General features: G+C 41.9%; 1 protein-coding gene across 3 annotated transcripts in view; it reads right to left on the bottom strand.

Moving 5' to 3' along the window:
• The window catches only part of ATP8A1 (ATPase phospholipid transporting 8A1), a 251,337-nt gene extending 235,011 nt beyond the window's left edge, over nt 1-16,326 (bottom strand). For all 3 annotated transcript variants that reach the window (XM_030801459.1, XM_003258635.2, XM_003258634.2), the window contains exon 1: nt 16,023-16,326. In XM_030801459.1, the coding sequence (XP_030657319.1) occupies nt 16,023-16,071 (49 nt within the window). In that variant the 5' untranslated portion in view covers nt 16,072-16,326. The remainder of the gene's footprint in view (nt 1-16,022) is intronic.
• Nucleotides 16,327-16,589: the final 263 nt, after the last annotated feature.

Here is a 16,589-nt window from a genome sequence, read left to right as displayed (position 1 = left end):
ACTCCAGCACACCCTAACGAGACTCTGAGAATGGGCGTGGCTCTGGGATGGCTCATCTACCACAAGCACTGTGGGCAGTACTGAAGAACCCACTAAGACTGGTCAGACGAGACTGGCTCAAAGAGCCAAGAGTCATTTTCACAAAACAAAGTAAGGAATGGTTGGCATCCTTCAGTTTGTCAGGATGTAGCTAAAGAAGACGACAGAAACCTCCACTAGACAGATTAAGCTAGGATGTGTGAATGACAGCTGGTGGGCTGCAAAGACTTAAAAGACCCAGCACAGTGCTCAGTGACATTAAAGCAATGACACCTACACATGTGTGAGATTGCCGCACGCCTTACTCAATCCACAGGTAGAACAAAAAACGATGCAAGGGTGGATGAAACAAATGCTTCAAGAACCTTCTAATGCCATAAATAAAAATCACCCCATGCAGTAAGTACCTCCTAATGCAACATTTTACCTCAAGATGCTACTACTACTAATTAGAATCATGAAATTAGCTCCCTAGACCTGCTGGTAAACTGTGACCACTGCCATGCAAGGTGTGATGGGCATACAGATGAATATAAGAAAACTCCACGAGACTTCAAAACCACTCCAGCATTTTTAAAAGTTCAGTTTCCAAAATCTGAACAGCCTGATCTTATCCCAGTCACTTACCAGATGCAGATTCAAGAAACATTTGCTTAGCACCTACTTTATAGTAAGTGCTTTCATTTAATATATCCACTCTGGAAAATGTCCCTGCAGTTTGGAGCACCTCAAGAGCCAAAGGAACACAGTGATGACATGCAAGACTGTTCTCATCAACTCTGACTGGGCAGGAAAAAGTCCTGGCAATGTAATTATCGATCCCAAACAGAATAAATCCATACAGTTCCCAGATACCTAAAATTCATAGCAATGGGGAACATGTATTACACTAACAGGTGCATTTACTGAAATTCTAAAGAATATTCAGAGAAAAGATGAGGGAAACAGAAGATGGAAATTCTGAAATCCAGATTTTAGGATGAATGCAATACTCTAAGAGAATAACATAAATGTCTACAAATATATGTATTTTTGACACATGGGACTTTCTCACTCCTTTCTAAGATGCAAGCTGGTTTTCATTCCTTCATCCCAGTGTTTTCTATTTCGGTAAATGGCACCATTGTTTTGGGCTCAGGGCCCAAAACTTTAGTCATTTTTGACTCCTTTTTTAAAAATTCCATATCCTAGCCATCAACAAATCTGTTGGATCTATCTTCTAGCTATATTCTGAATCTTGACCACTCCCCATCATGTCCACTGATGCTTAGTAGTTGAAGCCACTATCATTTCTCCTTGTTTCAACCCTTACCCCCAAGATGAAATCAGAATCCCTGGGGGTGGGACCAGGGGTCAGCATGTTGAAAACTCCTTGGGAGATTCCAGTGTGTAGCCAGGCTTGGTCTCCTCACTATCCAACAGGCAGATGATTCGCTGGTAGGTATTACCACTTTATCAAAGAGAAACAGGAGTCTCACAGAGGTTAAGTGACATGCTCAAGGCCACACAGCTTTGAAGGGCCAGAACACACGTATCACTCCAGGCCTACAGGAAGGCCCAGTGCCTCGTTTCACTTTCTCGCCAATTATTTATAGGGCATTAGCTTAGGATGTTAAAGATAGCTTCAAGCGTATTTATGTCACAAAACAAATATGCCCTACTTTTAGGTGGCTGCCATGTCAAGTCATCTGGTACTGAGCAGACCAAAACCACATGAAACAAACAGTAACAATGGTGATTTATTTGCTTCAATGAATTTTTATTTAAAAGGCCAATTTTAGCTGAACATATGCAAAAATGTCTGACCTTCTGTAAAGAAATCTACTAAGTTCAGACTGAAGGCCTTCATATTAAGGCTTAGTTAAAATGAAAATATATAGGAGAGTGATTCACCACCACAGGGATAAATTCCACAGGGAAATTCATTTAATAAGTTCAAGGGGGATTCAATTTGGTACCTGGGGAAATCAAGAGGGTTTATTTCGCTAATTGTATTCACTTGGAAGTCAAGAAAAGGCCAACTCATGTAATGATTCTCTTACTGAACTTTAAACAAAGAGACAGAAATCAGTTGCCATCTGGGGTTAAATTGAGCCAACAATTCAGAACTTTCCCTCCTCTACAAGATCAAATTCTGGCTTTTGAAAAGAATTTCCATCTGCAAAGTACAAATCAAATTCTCACCTAATAAAAGGAAAGTCTAAATGCAGAGACAAATAAGGATAGACGAGAACTATAAAATAAACAGCAATCACAAATACTGGACACGATGCACTTGATCTACAGTACTATGGTGTTTTTCTAATCCCCAGAGCATCAAGTGATAATCTTCCTACCCGGCAGTGGCCACCAGCAACATCCTAAAGCTAGAACCCAGTGCCCATCAGAGTGGCCACCGAGAAACACAATGGCCAAATAAAGAGTCTCAAATATTGGCCTCATCTCAGCAACTAGGGAAGGCAGGTAAACTGGGAGTTTTCACATTTTGTACGTTAACCTATAAAAGATTATCTCATGTCATAATGGGATAAATCAATAAATCTAGACTGATGAAAATATACGCCTTGAAAAAAAAAAAGTTGCCACAGAAATTTCAAAGACTTTTACCAAGTCATTATGCTATTTTTTCAGCTGCAAATGACTAAATATTTGGGCCACAAATATAGGCTGAATAAAGCAACTAATTACTACAACATACTAAAAGCAAGCAGGTTAGCAAAAAACTAATAATGACACTGCAGAAAAGCTCATACTGAACAAGCTCCCAGAGTAGATATAACACCAGCTAAAAACAAACTAAATGTGTTGTACTCTTCACTTAGTTGTACTGAACTGAATGTTCAATTCAGAATTTTAAAGAAAGTCTTCAAAACCTAATAAATAGTATTAACGTATGACCTTGATCATTTCTGAGAGGGGAAATTAAGAGGAGTATAATTAGTCCTATTAGCTAATTGGATGATACACAACTTACCAAAAATATTGATTTTTTTTGGTAAATATTTTGGGTAAATTGTTTGTCTATCACTTGGCTAGCTAATGCTCTTGGTTTCTTGGCTCGCAACCTATATAATTGTATACAATTTATTCCCATCCTCTCTGCCAGCAAGTAAATTCAAGGTTCTATACCAGTGTTTTCAATACCACTGCACATTAGAATTACCTAGGAGATAAAATATTAATGCTTGGTCCCTATCCCTATAGACCAGACCAACTGATTCCATCATTCTGGGATGGGTCTAGGAATCTGTATTGTTTAGAAGCTCCCTATCTAATTCACTATGAAGCCAGGGTTGAGAATCACACGATGTGGCTATAAAAACAATTCACATTTCACTAGCCTCCCACTGCCCTGTCCACATTGGACACACTTTTCATTACAGATAGCAGAGGCATTCCTCCCCCTGTCATTTCTCTAATATTTACCCACGACAATGAAAATAAAGTTAGGAAAGTTGACTTAAGTCCACCTGAGAATATTTATCACAACCATTCTGGCATAGATGGTAGACTGAACCCAACTTAACATGTAGAGCAGCCACCAGGATTGGATAAAACTTAGATCCATTTCATTTCTTTGGTCAGAGATAGAACATGGCCTAGGTTAGAAAAAAAAAAAAAAGTAGAGTGAGACAGACTAGAAGGTAACTGGAAAGGGCCAACTAGTCGCAGCCACTGGGATGACAATACAGTGGTGGAGCAAGAGATCTAGGAGAAATGGCAATGGGCAACAACTACCCTCAGAACCAAGAATCTCCTGCATGGGGCAACAATGTGGGTTCAGGTGAGCTGGCCAAAAGCAATTGTGGGTAAAGTGAAAGCAAATGATACTCAGAAACCTTGGCAGGCCTGGTCTGGCATCAAAATGGCTCACAAATGCTGAGCACTGGAGTCCAAGCTAGGGTTGGGAACCAGCATCTCCTCCTGCCAAGAGCATGGCAGGGCCCCCATCCTGGAGCTCTATAAGCTGCTGGGACAGGCACTCAGGGTCAGGGAAGTGGTGACAGGGTGTGCATGCCTCACCTTTACAGTGCTAAGTCAGAGCTCTTCAAATGTCAATGTTAAAGATTTTTGGGACTAAATCTGTGGGATTGAGGAAGGGACAGGGGAAAAAGATGGTCTGTAGAAGCTGGAAGATTTGTTTTATACAACGTTAGCTTTACTTCAGGACCAGAATTAACCACAGGGACCTACGTCAATTACAGAAGCTGAACTGGTCTAGGCTGGCATCAGAACAAACCATCTCTTTGACTCACCCCTGCATACCATTGTTTGCTTCACTCACAAAGGCCAATCTTGTACTCTAAACAGGTCTGGCCCACTAAAGTGGTGTTCCGGTCCAGAACCCATTCTGAGCTGTCACTCAACTAATCTGATATTATTAAGCACAGCCCCAGATGGATCAAGATCAGTCTTCTCCTTCAAAGATAGTTCACACAAAACAATGAACAGAGGCTCAATTTAAAACAGACACCTCTCTTTGCCAAGTCAATTAGAAGTCTAATTAATCCATGAAGCCAAGTTCTATATAGTTGTCCCTTTAGCACAAGTGATGGTGATATTGTACATAAAAGAATACTACTTAGAGTTTTACCTACTTCACATCTCATGCTAACATTTAAATAAAAATGAATAGGAAGACATGGCAGGGTGTTTTATCAAATATATTTTATAAGAGATTAAAAAAATGGAAACAAAACAGGCTACAAAAGATGCCACAATGTACTTACATAAAATCTCTAAATTGCCACAAGGGCCAAGTCAAAGGCAGTATTATCTAAGCACCAATATAATGTGTGAGGTTTTATACACACGTGACTGCCTTCTGTTGTTAGGAAGGGAGCTGAAGACTTAAACCTCAAGATCTACATCTGTATTTCTAATAAGCTTACTTTTAGCTATGGGTTTCCATTACAAAATCCATTACTTTTAGCTATGGTTTTCCATTCTGAAAAATTCTAGTAAATCCTAACAAGTAAGCATATGCTAGAGGTATAATTTACAACTATGCTGTTCAATACAGTGGCCACTAGTCACATGTAGCTACTGAGCAGCACATGGAATAGTCCAAATTGAGATGCACTATAAAATGCCCACCAGATTTAGAAAACGTAGCACAAAAAACGTAAACTATTGCTCATAAATTTTTATAACAAAATATTGAAATAATATTTTGGATATATTGGGCCAAAGAAAATTTATAATACATAGTAGTGTTTATATATTAAATACACTATTACTTGTATTAATATTAAATACATAGTATTAAAATTCATTTAACATTTCTTTTTACATTTTAAATGTAGCTGCTTGATTGTGGCTCATGTTTTATTTCTTTTAGTGCTGATCTGAGATTTAAATGCCGATTTGTAAGTAGATTCCATGGAACCATTAGTTAAATCTAGCTGGTCTAAATTTGACCTTATTCCTAGCAAAAAGGAGAAAAAAGAGTAATAGCTCAGCTATCGTGTCAGGGCCACTACATGAAATAATAAAAGTGGTAAGTTGGAAGCAGAGTCCACAATACATCAGCAGATAGAAATGAACCATTCTTGCTCAAAAAGTAGTAAAACCAATATATACCTGGTCAAATCTTATTAATTTAAAACCTCATTTAAAAATACTTTAAGACATACAATATAATTTTAAAACCTAAAGAGACAAAAATTAACTGAAAAACTGAAATGAATTCAGACTGATACCAGTATCAAAATAGCAATAATTGAAGAGGGAAACTAAGCATACATGACTCAATATAAGAAAGATGCTAATTCTCTTAATATAAATTTATAAACAATGCAATTCCAATAAATATTCCAACATATTTAACTTGATTCAATGATGTACTCATAAATTCTAGTAGAAAAATACACCTGTGGGGGGAAAAAAAATCCCAGAAAAACCTAGAGAAAAGAGCAAAGCAAATGGGACAGCTAAGAGAATATTTTTTATTATGTTGCAATAAAGGAATTTGATACCGGGGCTAAAAGGGACCAAAATAAAGAGAGGTGGCGGGGGAAGGGAAAGAGAGACTGACTCCAGAAAAAAACTCAAATATATACATAAGGAAGCACCTCAAATCAGTGTAGGAAGAAAGGATTATTAAATATATGGTTATTATGTCAGGTAAATAATTTGAGGAAAAACTTAGATCCAGGCCTCACATTTCACCACAAAGTAAATCACACAGGAATTACTAATATAACTGTTTAAAAGGAAACCCAAAAGTACTAAAAGAAAAATATAATTGAAAAATTATCTTGAAATGAAAAATATGACATTAAAGCAGAAATTTAAAAAAAGGAAAGATTATACTTCATAAAAATTAATTTACATACATGTTAAAGCACTACAAAGTTAAGATAAACTATGAATAAGGAAAAAAGGTATTATCTTTAACATATAAGTTCTTAAATTTCAATACAAAACTTTATAAACAATTCAGAAAAAAAATAATCACTACATTTACCAAAATATGGTAAACCTAATAAAGCAATGTAAACTTAAAGACTTACTTTTTACATTCTATATCCATAAGGAGGAAGAAAAATGCTATACAATGCTGCAAAAGGGATAAACAGGCACTCTCATTCACTTTCACTGGGAGTGTAAATCAGCATAATCTTTCTAGCAATTTTCAAATATGTATCAAAAGTCATAAAAAGATATATACTTTTGACCCAGAAATCCCATTTCTAGGGACTTTGAACAAAACCATCAGAAAGGTGCACAAAAAGATACAAAGATGCTTATTCAAGAGTTTAAAAAACTGAAATAACCTAAATGCCCACCCATAGGGTTCTTTAGTAAGTTATTCTGTACTAACATAAAAATGCTAAGCTGTCATAAAATTAATAAAATTGATCTGTTCATTCAACAAAGATTTACTGAGCTGCTACCAAGTGTGAAGCACTATTCCAGGCATTAAGGATACAACTAGCGACAGTAGACAAAATTTACACAAATCTATATTGGCACAGATATCCATAAAATTATTAAAAATAATGCAGACTACCTCATTCTTCCTAACAAATATATCTTTTCTGGAAAATAGTTGGGAAGGACATATACGAAAATTCTAACATTGTAAATATATAAACTTATATGAAGTATATAAAATTTTATAATCACAATGTGATTATATTTGGATGGCATAGTTTGGGATAAATTTTACTCTCTCCTGCAAGACTTTCTGAAGCATGAGTTTTTCCCAGTGAGCAGGTAGTACTTCTATCAAGACTCATAGTTAAGCTCTTCCATTAAAAACAAAGCTCAGAGTTATCCATTCATTCAACAAATATAGAGTGGTGGCTACATGGCAGACAAAACTCTAGGTGTAGAGGGTACAGCAGCGAACAAATCTCACAAAAACGCTCCTTTGGGGTGCTAAGGTTTCAGTAGGAGGGTACCAAGTACATCTAGATTTAGCTCTGAGTATTTCACAAATTGGATTATAAGGCATTTTCATCTTTAGGACATAGATTCATTCATTTAACCAATGCCTGCGCTCTTACTATGTGCCAGGCAATGTCCTCATGGGGAGCAATATATCAGTGGACAAACCAGACAAAAACCCCTGCCCTTAGGGAGCTTACTACCTGGAGAATACAATCATTGGAAGGTTTGGGCTCCTTTCACTAAGACGTAAAGAATGAAGGGCAAAGTGGTGGCCTTCATGTCATTGATAGTCCAATGAAGCCATGTGAATAGAGACCCACACAGCAAACATTTCGTTAACTTCAAAAGCATCCTCTAACCTTTGCAAACACTCCCACAGCTGTAACATCGGTACATGCTTCAATTCAGCTTTTGAAATGACAGAAAAAAAACCCCATGAATTCTGCACTGAAGATAGAAAACCTAACATAATCAGATCTAATACACTTATATCTCCAGAATTACACTAAGTAAAATGACACCTATTTTGAGATTTTCAAATATTGATGACATGCTGTATCACTATACTCATACACACCTTCTCACACAGTGCCACTTCAGGTGTAACTGAATTCATCTCCATGTTTCCTTTGGGACCTCCTTCATCCACCACATCCTTTTGTCCCACCACCCATTTAGCTGGCACACAGCTGGTGCATAATAAGTGGTTTTTAAAGGAACAAAAACCTTAGTCATCTTTTACCTGGAATAGCGTCCTAAAATTTTTCCTTTAAGGACAGCTTAAATTACTTTTTATTCCTTTTGTTACCATTTATGTAAATAAAACATACCATTCTACATAGTTACAAACATTTTAGAGTTGCCATTTAGAAAAATAATTCCTAAAACAACTTCTGGACACATCGTTCAGCACATATTTTACATAATCAAATAAATGTCGTTATATTTTAGCATTATTCAACAGAAGAAAACACAAACCACTGGATAGGTACGTGAAGTTTTTCTGTGTGTGCATATCTTTAGTTTTGAACAATTTAATCCTTATATGTAAAGTATGAGCTCCAGAGCAGTTTCTATGTTATCCAAGCAAGAGCCTTTGGCAATCTGAGAACTTCACTGTGACTGATTCTGTTGTCTGCCTGATATAGTTTGGCTGCGTCCCCACCCAAATCTCATCTTGAATTGTAAATCCCACAATTCTCACATGTCGTAGAGGAACCCAATAGAAGGAAACTGAATCATGGGGACAGGTCTTTCCCATGCTGTTCTCGTGATAGTGAATAAGTCTCACAAGATCTGATAGTTTTATAAATGGAAGTTCCCCTGCACAAGCTCTCTCTGCCTGCTGCCATCCATGTAAGATCGACTTGCTCCTTCATTGCCTTCCACCATGATTGTGAGACCTCCCCAGCCATGTAAGTCCATAAACCTCTTTCTTTCGTGAATTGCCCAGTCTCGGTACGTCTTTATCAGAAAGAGGTTTATGGACTTACATGGCTGGGGAGGTCTCACAGTACATTGGTACCAGAAGAGTGGGGTGCTGCTGAAAAGATACTGAAAATGTGGAAACGACTTTGGAACTGGGTAACAGGCAGAGGTTGAAAAAGTTTGGAGGGCTCAGAAGGCAGGAAAACGTGGGAAAGTGTGGAACTCCCTAGAGACTTGTTGAATGGCTTTGACCCAAAATGCTGATGATACGGACAATGAATTCCAAGCTGAGGTAGTCTCAGATGGAGATGAGGAATTTGTTGCGAACTGGAGCAAAGGTGACTCTTGTTACGTTTTAGCAGAGACTGGCAGCATTTTTCCCCCACCCTAGAGATTTGTGGAACTTTGAACTTGAGAGAGATAATTTAGGGTGTTTGGTAGAATAAATTTTTAAGCAGCAAAACATTCAAGAGGTGACTTAGATGCTGTTAAAGGCATTCAGTTTTAAAACGGAAATAGAGCATAAAATTTTGGAAAATTTGCAGCCTAAGAATGTGATATAAAAGAAAACTCCATTTTCTGAGGAGAAATTCAAGCCTGTTGTAGAAATGTGCATAAGTAACAAGGAGCTGAATGTTAATCACCAAGACAATGGAGAAAATGTCTCCAGGGCATATTGGAGACTTTGTGGCAGCCCCTTCCATCACGGGCCTAGAGGTTTAAGAGGAAAATATGGTTTCAGGGGCAGGGCCCAGGGTCTCTCTGCTATGTGCAGTCTAGGGACTGGTGCCTTGTCCCAGCCGCTCCAGCTGTGACTAAAAGGGGCCAAGGTACAGCTCGGGCTGTTGCTTCAAAGAGTGGGAGCCCCAAGCCTTGGCAGCTTCCACGTGGTGTGGAGCCTACAGGTGCACAGAAGCCAAGAACTGAGGTTTGGGAACCTCTGCCTAGATTTCAGAAGATGTATGGAAACACCTGGATGCCCAGGCATAAGTTTGCTGCAGGGGCAGGGCCCTCATGGAGAACCTCTGCTAAGGCAGTGTGGAAGGGAAATGTGGGGTCATAGCCCCCACAGAGTCCCCACTGGGGCGCTGCCTAGCAGAGCTATGAGGAGAGGGCCACCGTCCTCCAGATCCCAGAATGGTAGATCCACCAACAACTTGCACCGTACATCAGAAAAGCCACACTCAACGCCAGTCTGTGAAAGCAGCCGGGAGGGGGACTGTACCCTGCAAAGCCACAGGGGCAGAGCTGCCTGAGACCATGGGAACTCACCTCTTAAGAGCATTGGCATGACCTGGATGTGAGACATGGAGTCAAAGGAGATCATTTTGGACCTTTAAGATTTGACTGCCCTGCTGGATTTTGGACTTGCATGGGGCCTGTAGCCCCTTCATTTTGGCCAATTTCTCCCCTTTGGAATGGCTGTATTTACCCAATGCCTGTACCCTCATTGTATCTAGGAAGTAATTAACCTGATTTTGATTTTACAGGCTCATAGGCAGAAGGGACTTGCCTTGTCTCAGATGAGATTTTGGACTGTGGACTTTTGAGTTAATGCTGAAATGAGTTAAGACTTTGGGGGACTGTTGGGAAGGCATGATTGGTCTTGAAATGTGAGGGCATGAGGCTTGGCACAGGCCAGTGGTGGAATATGGTTTGGCTGTGTCCCTGCCCAATCTCATCTTGAATTGTAACTCCCACAATTCTCATGTGTCATGGGAGCAACCTGGTGAGAGGTAATTGAATCACAGGGGCTGGTCTTTCCCATGCTGTTCTTGAGATAGTGAATAAGTCTCATGAGATCTGATGGTTTTAAAAATGAGAGTTTCCCTACCCAAGCTCTCTCTCTTTGCCTGCTGCCATCCATGTAAGATGTGACTTGCTCCTCCTTGCCTTCAGCCATGATTGTGAGGCCTCCCAGACATGTGGAACTGTAAATCCATTAAACCTCTTTCTTTTGTAAATTGCCCAGTCTCGGGTATGTCTTTATCAGCAGTGTGAAAATGGACTAATGCACTGCTCAATAACCATACACCCTTTTCCGTTTGTAACACAACACTGGGTAATGTGTCCAGATGGAAATTTCCATTTCCCAGCTTGCCCTGCAAGTGGAAACCAATGCAAAATAAGCATTAGTTTTTGTGTGGTGCTTTCTGGAAAACCTGTTTGCCTTTCACCCTTCCATTTTCTCCTGGCTAAAACTATTGTACATGATGGCTGGCACTCCAGCAACCATGTTGTGACTTTATGGAAGTCAAACTCTCAGGACAGTGAAGCAGAAAGGCACAAGGAGCCAACATCCCTTATGACTTTGTGTAGCAGGCACAGCCAACCCTGACTGTCTACCTCCACACTAGTTTTACAGGAGTGAGAAAAACTATTTTGTGTAAGCTACCATTATTTCAGTCTGTTTCCAGATTACAAATGCTAAGTTCAAACACCAATTTGATTTATCTGGGGCAGCTAAGTAAAGAGACCTAAAATTCTTAGTCTTCTGCTTTATCTACTTTTGCCTTCTGGCAAATTTTTCCACTATCAGAGTTTCAACTATTGTCTCTCAAGATTCCCAAGTTTGAGGTTTCCCACATCTCACCTAAAAATTTCCAACTACCTTTAAAACATGTCCATTTGGATGTCCCAGTTTCCTCAAAATTTGAATTAGTATCATCTCTTATTTTATTAGTCCTCCTTCCCAACTTCCTTATTGTTTAATAGATTTTCTCAACCAATCAAGTTCAAGACTGTAATGGAAATTTCCTCAAAATGTGTTTTACCAGCACCAGGGTATCTTGGGAGGCTCATAAAGAATGCGAATCCCCAAGCCCACCACAGATTTACTCAACTAAATCTTCACGAGCCAGCCCAATAAGATCCCTGATAATTTATGAACCTACTACCAATATGTTATTACCAATAAAATATCAATATGCTAATACCAATAAGATCCGTGGTAACTTATTAACATTAGAATTCTAAATTGCTTGAGAATTGCTTTTTAAAAAAGTCCTTCTCTCTCCTGCCCTATGTTTACTAAATGTTCACTAAATAGCAAAGTCCTATAATATGATTGATATGATTTGGCTGTGTCCCCACCCAAATCTCATCTTAAATTCTTGCTCCCATAATCCCCAAGTGTTGTGGAAGAGACCTGGTGGGAGGTAATTGAATCACGGGGGCAGGTGTTTCCCGTGCTGTTCTCATGACAGTGAATAAGTCTCACAAGATCTGATGGTTTTATAAAGGGCAGTTCCCCTGCACACGCTCTTTTGCCTTTGCTCCTCCTTCACTTTCTGCCATGATTGTGAGGCCTCCCCAGCCATGTGAAGCTATGAGTCCATTAAACCTCTTTTTCTTTATAAATTATACAGTCTTGGGTATGTTTTTACTAGCAGGCTAAGAGCGGACTAATACAATGACCTTTGTGACCTCATTTCCTACTATTCTTCCCCTCACTGTTCCTAATTCCCGATTCTCTCCTGCCTTGGGGCATTTGCTGTGGCTGGAACACCCTTCCCCCAGATCCCCATCAGGCCAACTCCCTTATCTCCTTCATGCCAACTTTTCAATGAGGGCTAGCCTAACTAACCTACTTAAAATTGCAATCCATCCACCCATCTTAACTTTCTCTTCATTTTCCCCATAGCATTGGCCACACAACAAATTCTATAATTAGCATATTTTGTGTGTGTTTTGTCCCCTGCCCCACTAGAAAGTAAGCACCTCCAGGGCCACGCTTTTCCTCTTCTGTTAACTGATGTATCCCAGTGCCTGTAACAGTAATTGAAGTTCAGTAGACGTCTGCTGAATGAGTTAATGATTCAGTCAGAAATCTCATTCCTCCCTTCCCATTCTCACTGTTCCACTCTAATACTAATTCTGACTTTTGTCATTTTAAGACTGTTTTGCAAAAGAGTCTATCTACCATACCTTTTCCTCCAAACCAGCCAACACACTTCCAGACTTAACTAAGTTACTACTTTTAGGATGTCCCTCCCTTATAACGATGTGGCCCCCAACTGGCCCTGTTCGATATTATATATTGGAGTTAGGCTTAAATAAGAAATTAGATTCAATGAACCCTAAGAACCTGTTTAAATATTTGGTCCTGTGTCCAAATGACTCACCTTGGCATTTAAAATGCTTTGTAATCTGGCAGTAGTCTACCTATCCAAACTTATAGCCGACTCCTTCCAAGTTTTCCTCTGCTCCTGGCCAATTTCCTTAAGAACTCTGAAATAAGCCATGTTCACTTTCCCCATTTGTTCATGTTATGACTGTCTTCAACACTCTCCTAACTACAGAAATAGATGTCAGTATCCTTTAGGATCCTGCTGCCCAGACTGTGATCTGCAGGCCAGCATCCTTCAGCATTACATTCTTGTCAGAAATGTAGTAACTCTGGCCCCACTCCAGACCTCCTGAATCAGACTCAGCATTTAACAAGATCCGCAGGTGATTCCTATGAACCTTCGAGTTTGAGAAGCACTGTGTGAGGGCTCATCTCAAATCACACCTCAATGAAATGTTCGCTCAGCAGGCCTCATGTTCAGTAATATGTACTAAATTCCTAATCTTCCACAGGTCCTGCATCCCCCACAGCATGCACAATATTTAATTAACAACATCCCCTCTTAGACTATTTATTCCCTCTTTAAGTCCTTTCTCCCCAGTTTGGTTGTAAACAACTTACAGGCAAGACAGTCATATATCAGGCCAATCTGGATGAAGGGAACAGAAATCCATTCGAGTCATTTCAAGGGCGGGGGGGAAGAGCTTATTTTAATGCTACTTGGGAACTAGGGCTATAAAATTCGGGAGGGCAGGCTCCAAGGTCTTGCCACCCTCTCTGAGGGTGTCTGCCCATCCATTCCATTTTCTTTGCTATCTCTCTACTCACTCATAGTTTCTGCTTTCTTCTATCAGCAGCATTCCCATGACTTATTATGACCACCCATTCTCTCCCCTACCAGCCTATTCACCTCTGCTCCCTTCTGCTTTTACTCTAAATCTCTAACTTTCATGTTTTCAAGAGAGATATGATTAACACAGACTCTTTTTGAGCCAAACCACAAGGTTACAAGTGTCTGAGTCACATAAGAATTGGTTGCCCCTGGGTCAGGAGCCAACCATAGTCCAATCAGCTGAGGCCAAAAAGGCTGCAGTTCAGAACAAGGCCCTCTAGGCAGCAGGGCCTCTCTCAATGGAGAATATTCCTTAGGAAAGGTAGGACTATATTTCTTAGGAAAGAAATATTTCGTAGGAAAGAAAAGTGTGGGCAGAGCAGGCAATAAGCCACAACGCCAGCCCCACAGAATCATTATTTGTCTTCACCACGGTCCCAAGCACAATGCTGAAGCTATAATAAACTGGAATCAACCAATACCAGGGGAAAGGGTCATTCACCAAGCACCACTACGGCCCTGACACTGTGCTGGATGCACAGGGAATACAAAGATTAAACAAGCAGCAGTCCTTGTTTTCCCAGAGCTCTTAATCCAAATGTGTCACTGAACTGGTTACTTGACCTTGGGCAAATTACTAAACCATAATGGGCCACAGTTTCCTCAACTATCAGATGGCACTCCACCTTCACCAACCTCCTGGAGTGTTGTAAGGTTCCATAAGGTAATCTTTGTAAAAGTACTTTGAAAAATACACGAGCCAATCAACAACAATACTGCAGCCCTGTAATCCCCTCACGTGCCACAGGTTTTGCAGTGCTCTCAGACTTTTTCTCTTCCCCCTATTTCCCACAATATAGGACCCATCAATTGCTATTATTTAAAAGAACAACATCAACTATTACCATTATATTTTCATTATCTCTGTGACTAATTTCACTCAGAAGTGAAAAAAAAGGAATTTTTACAGTGTGCATTTTAAAAGTATAATATATTCAACTATGTATGTAAAACTATAATGCCCTATGTATTTTTTGGTGTATTACAAATGACAGCATGTACCGAATTCCTATGTAGTACACAGGCCAGTTTTGACTCTTGCTTGGCCTTCTCCCCACAGCAGTTTCATTTAATATTTCCTAAATACTGCAATCAGAAAATTTCAAGGACCCTATTTTTACAGGGAGGCCCTAAGGAGAAAAAATGGCCTGTCTCCATCCCTGAAATCCAATTCTCCTAACTTATATATTTTTCTAAAACCACTTTACCACCTGTCTTACATTAAAAGATGGAGGTGGGGAGGAAGAGTGGGAATCAGTGATGATGGCAAGATAGATTTCTGAAAAACATGTTATTCCACCCTCTGCAGGATTCAAGTACAGGTTTGTGGGAGAGGACAAACAAACCTTGGGATATTTACGATCTTGGCTTTGACGCGAGGAAAATCAAATAATATTTACAGAGTGCCTGCCACATGGCAGGCAGGATGTTGAGGGCTCCTCGGATACGATGAAGAGTCTCGGCCCTTGGAAAGCTTACTTGCTTCTACCCCGGAGCATCTGTTGCTCAGTGTTGACAACCGTGGCCATTCAAAAGCTGGCCCCAGGTGGAGCAAAGAAAACAGCTTCCACTTGGCTAAAAAGTCAAATCAGCTGGCCGGAGTGAGGGTTTTGGGCAAAAGGGAAACACAAAAACGAAACCTCAGACGCGAGCCGGTGGGACTCCGCTGCAGGAGGCAGAATTGCAGAAGCTGTAATGCAGGGGACCCACTCGGCACCCGACCCCGATGAAGGCTCCCCGCGCTCCGAGAGGCAAGCGACTACGGATCAAAGGATCCTGCAGCCCGGGAAAAGCAAACCCGCTTCGCTGGGAGCTCAGATAGGGAGTTGCAAAACGGTGGGCGCCGGAGGCAGGGGCGGCGGGCTGGGGATCTGCTGAGTGGAAATCGAGCTGGTGGGGAGGGAGGTGGGCAGGGCGAGTGCGCTCAGTGACTGGGACCCAATCGTCACACTGCGGTGCAAAGCACGCCTCGGGGCTCCCGCCGAGAACACCCATTCGAGGGTACTGGAGCCTGGAAAGGGTCTGCGAGTGCACTGGGGGCAGCGCGGGGGAAGGGTCCACTAGGGGCCGGGTGCGACAGTCGGACTGCCGACGGCGAAGAGGTGGGATACGGTCTCTTCCAGAATAAACACACACGTTCACACGCACACTCGCCGCCCGACCCCGGGCTAGCCCCGAGCCTCGGCGGCCCCTCACCCTCGGCGCGGGAGCGGATCTCCGACACGGTCCTCCGCATGGTGGGCATCGCGGCGGCGGCTGCAGGTGGGTCCTCAGCCCCGACTCTGCACCTGTCACGGCGTGGTACACGCTGGAGACCCGGCTGCGCCGCGCAGAGCGCTCAGCTGCAGCCTGGGCCGCGCCGCCGCCCACCTAGGGCAGAGCGAGCCGCCGCCGGGCGCGGCCGCCGCACGCCGACAGGAGGAGGAGAAAGGCAGCGGTGGCGGCGAAGGTGGCGGCGTCCGCAGAGCTGGGCGAGCTCTCGCTGCAGCCGCGGAGGGGCAGCTCGGGAAGGGGCGGAGCTCGAGCGCCGGCGCCGGGGGAGGGGCCTGCGGGGCGCGCGCTCCCCCTCCCGCGGCCGCTCTGCGAGGAAGGCGGGTGAGGGGCGGGGAGAGCCAGGGGGAGCCTTCTTCGCCCCGCCCCGCCCCGCTTCGGACCGTATCACGACTCAAAGGGGGGATCAACTCTTAGCCTCCTCAGTCCTCCAGCGTTTTCGGTCCGCCCCGCGGAGTTGGTTGACCTGGTTCCTCCTCCAGGCCACTCGGA

The sequence above is a fragment of the Nomascus leucogenys genome, chromosome 20 (genome assembly GCF_006542625.1).
Source record: "Nomascus leucogenys isolate Asia chromosome 20, Asia_NLE_v1, whole genome shotgun sequence".
Lineage (NCBI taxonomy): Eukaryota > Metazoa > Chordata > Mammalia > Primates > Hylobatidae > Nomascus > Nomascus leucogenys.
Note: the sequence above shows the minus strand (reverse complement) of the source record. Positions and strands in the feature narration are given on the sequence as shown.